Source organism: Apis dorsata, unplaced genomic scaffold (genome assembly GCF_000469605.1).
Source record: "Apis dorsata unplaced genomic scaffold, Apis dorsata 1.3 scaffold_29, whole genome shotgun sequence".
In the NCBI taxonomy this organism is placed as follows: domain Eukaryota; kingdom Metazoa; phylum Arthropoda; class Insecta; order Hymenoptera; family Apidae; genus Apis; species Apis dorsata.
In genome coordinates this window covers 344,560-347,878 of record NW_006263331.1, presented here as the reverse complement: position 1 = coordinate 347,878, position 3,319 = coordinate 344,560, and the positions used below count along the sequence as shown (strand labels likewise).

The 3,319-nt window shown below is 39.4% G+C and overlaps 1 protein-coding gene across 7 annotated transcripts in view; it reads left to right on the top strand.

Moving 5' to 3' along the window:
* Positions 1-3,319, top strand: part of LOC102670964 (atrial natriuretic peptide receptor 1-like) — a 37,768-nt gene that overhangs the window by 5,024 nt on the left and 29,425 nt on the right. For 4 of the 7 annotated variants that reach the window (XM_031511624.1, XM_006608225.2, XM_031511636.1 and 1 more), the window contains 5 exons: positions 917-1,312; positions 1,724-1,838; positions 2,110-2,444; positions 2,607-2,698; positions 2,803-2,941. In XM_031511624.1, coding sequence (XP_031367484.1) covers positions 917-1,312; positions 1,724-1,838; positions 2,110-2,444; positions 2,607-2,698; positions 2,803-2,941 — 1,077 coding nt within the window. The remainder of the gene's footprint in view (positions 1-916; positions 1,313-1,723; positions 1,839-2,109; positions 2,445-2,606; positions 2,699-2,802; positions 2,942-3,319) is intronic. The other 3 variants (XM_031511645.1, XM_031511641.1, XM_031511634.1) reach the window with 2 other exon arrangements.

Sequence of the window (3,319 nt, the reverse complement as noted above, 5' to 3'; positions counted from 1 at the left end):
CCCTCTTTCTTTTTTTTTTTTTTTTTGGTCCACCGCCAATTAACCGAATCGTCGTCTTTTTCGCGATAACCATCGAGGCTAAATCCTTCTCTCAGTCAAACGAATATTAACGGTATCTTTTCTTCTATCCAACTATTCTTCATATCGCGCGTTAAGCTGTGTTTACGTGACGAGAAGCAGTAAAGCAGTCTCGATTGAACACGCGGGAATCATCAGCAATGACCGTTTTTCTTTTCACACACGACACACGTGTATACGCGAATATATTTCAATTCCATCTTCTCAAACGCGCTAACTGAAATTTTCTATATTCGAAGTAAATTCTCGGTTCATCGTATCGATCGAATGAAAAGATCTTTACGAGGAATATTCTTTTTTCTTTTTAACGCTAATCGTATTATGAGTCGCATTCTTTCATCGCATAAATTTTTCAACATCATAATTTATTTCATGATTCTTCGCGCGTATTGTATCGTATTTTTTCTCCCAGTTTTCTTTCGAACATTTCTTAATCCAACAAATGTAATGCGCGTGCTTCGACTTACAATTTCTGCAATTTCTCTCGTTTCATTTCTTTGCGATTCTCACGTATTTTTCGCATAATAATATTAATGTAATATAGAAACAATAATAAGTGACAATATTATCAACAGTAATTATTCGTCTTCGATATTAATCCGAATCCACCCGATTTCTACCGAATTCATCCGATTAGTTACGAACTCATCCGATTTTCAAAGTTGGCCCGACTTTTTCCGTACTCGCCCGATTCTTCCCGAACTCACCCGAAGTATCGAAATACACCCTCGTATCCCTTATGAACTTCGATTCTTAGTAATTATCGAGGCTAGTAACTAATGGGAACAGTAAGGAGAGTTTTAAACGCGTTTGAACGAAAATTTTATAATTTGTTCAGATGCTTTCTTCGGCCCTGTATGCGACTACGTGATAGCACCTGTGGCCCGATACGCCGGCATATGGGGTATTCCCGTGTTGACCGCAGGTGCTCAGGCCGAAGCGTTCCGTTACAAGAGCGAACATTATCCAACATTGACCAGAATGATGGGTTCTCATCGGCTGGTAGGCGAGGCGCTCAGACATATTTTGGAGCGATTCGGATGGAAAATCGCCGGTCTGCTTTATCACAATCACGCGATGGCCAGCAGCCGTGGCAATTCGGAATGCCACTTTACTTTGGGCGCTGTTTTCACGGCCCTCGGTCAAACGTCGGTTCACAAAAGTTTCAACCAGGAAACGACCACTGTCCAAGATTATCGAGATTTGCTCACTTTTCTCGCGAAATCCGCCAGAAGTAAGTTCAGATTAGATAAGATTTAGATTTTTTTCCCCCCCGATTTATTCCCAAAGGATTCGTTAAACGCGAATATCGCAAGTTGGGAATATTTATATCGCGTATAGGAGACAGCCTTATTCTCCTCAATCTAGCTGTTCCAAAAAATTCGATTCTCTCGCAACAGCGATAAAATTCTTGAAATTTAACATGTAGATCATGGCCAGAACTTAACGAATTTTTAACAGTGTCGTCAATTTCGTTGTTCGAGGAAATGGCACAGTCGAATATATATATATATATGTATATCTTTTTATTCGATGCGGGAAAGTACGACGCGACGGTTAAAATTGGCAGAGAGTCTCGTCTCGCGGAATAAACGGAAACGCAGATAGAAAGATAAACAGGTTTTTTTTTTCTCCTTCGTTTCAGTCGTGGTGATGTGTGCCAATTCGACGACCATCAGAGAGATACTTTTGGCCGCGGAACAGCTTGGAATGGTCGATTCCGGGGAATACGTGTTCTTTTCCATAGAACTCTCGTCCAGGTAACGTGTGAAACGTGCGAAGCTTGGTTTCGACCACCTTCCTCGGAGCCATTAAATTTCGACCACAAACCGCACGGCTTCGAATTCACGTTGCGCGTTAACCTTCGATTCGCTCCTTTGAAAAAATTATTGAAAATGGATAAATTTTCGAATTAAAATTAATTTTACGAATATATATATATTTATATATTTACGAATATATTTATATACGTTTCAAGTATAGATTTTGACTCTGATTCAAGAAATTGTCATTCGTGTTTCGTTGTTTCAGCGATAACAACTCGAAGGAGCCATGGAGGGTGGAGGGCGACACGGTGGAAAGGAACGAAAAAGCGCGGAAAGCTTATCAAGCACTGTTAACGGTCACCGCTCGAACCCCCGACAACATCGAATATTTGAATTTTTCGCGAGAGGTGAAAGCGCTCGCGCAAACAAGATACAATTTCACTTTTGGGAGCAACTCGGTCTCGACATTCGTGACCGCGTTTTACGATGCGGTCATACTTTACGCCCTCGCGCTTAAAGAGAGCTTACCGGAACATCCTGACAGAATAAATCTGGACGGCGGTGACCTCACACGGAGAATGTGGGGTAGAAGTTTCAAAGGTGTGGCGTCTTATTTCTCTCTCTTAATCCAGTTGGAATATTCTAATTAGGAAAATTCTAATTAAACTCCGCCGTTTTGTAATCATTCCATCTATTTATCTATCTATCTATCTATCATCAGCTCGAGTCCTCGAGCCGCAAGATCGATTGTTTTGATTGCAGGTATAACCGGAGATGTGAACATCGACGAGAATGGGGACCGAATAGCGGATTACTCCCTTCTCGACATGAATCCAGAAACGTCGAAATTCGAGGTAAAATAAATATTCGATTATCCATATATATATATATATATATATCTTTGATTACACGTATATTAAATGTATATATACATTGTGTATATACGCATTGAGTGTAGATCGTCGCCAATTATTACGGTGCCAATAAGACGTTGCAATACGTAGCTGGGAAAAGGATTCATTGGTCGGGTGGCCGATCAAAACCACCACCTGATACACCCACTTGCGGTTTCGACGGCTCCTTGTGCCCTGATAATAGTAAGTCAAATTGAGAATCCTGTATACAAGGATCAATGATATAATCCTTCTGATTTGTCATCTTTCTATTCAAATACTCTCTTCATAAAAAGATGTGGATCCACTTTTTTTTAATTTTATCCCTTTGCTCTCCAATGGTGACTTGAATTAATGTCATAACTCCAGCGGTCACTTTTCAGTACCATTTGAATTGATATGGCAAATATTATTATAATATATTATAGTAATTATATATTAGAGTATATTATATATATTATAATATATTATATATAGTATTATTATAATATATATATTATAATAATTTTAACCCTTTGCTCTCCAACGATGACATCGGTCACCACTTGACTTAATATCGTAATTCCAGCAGTGACTCTCCAA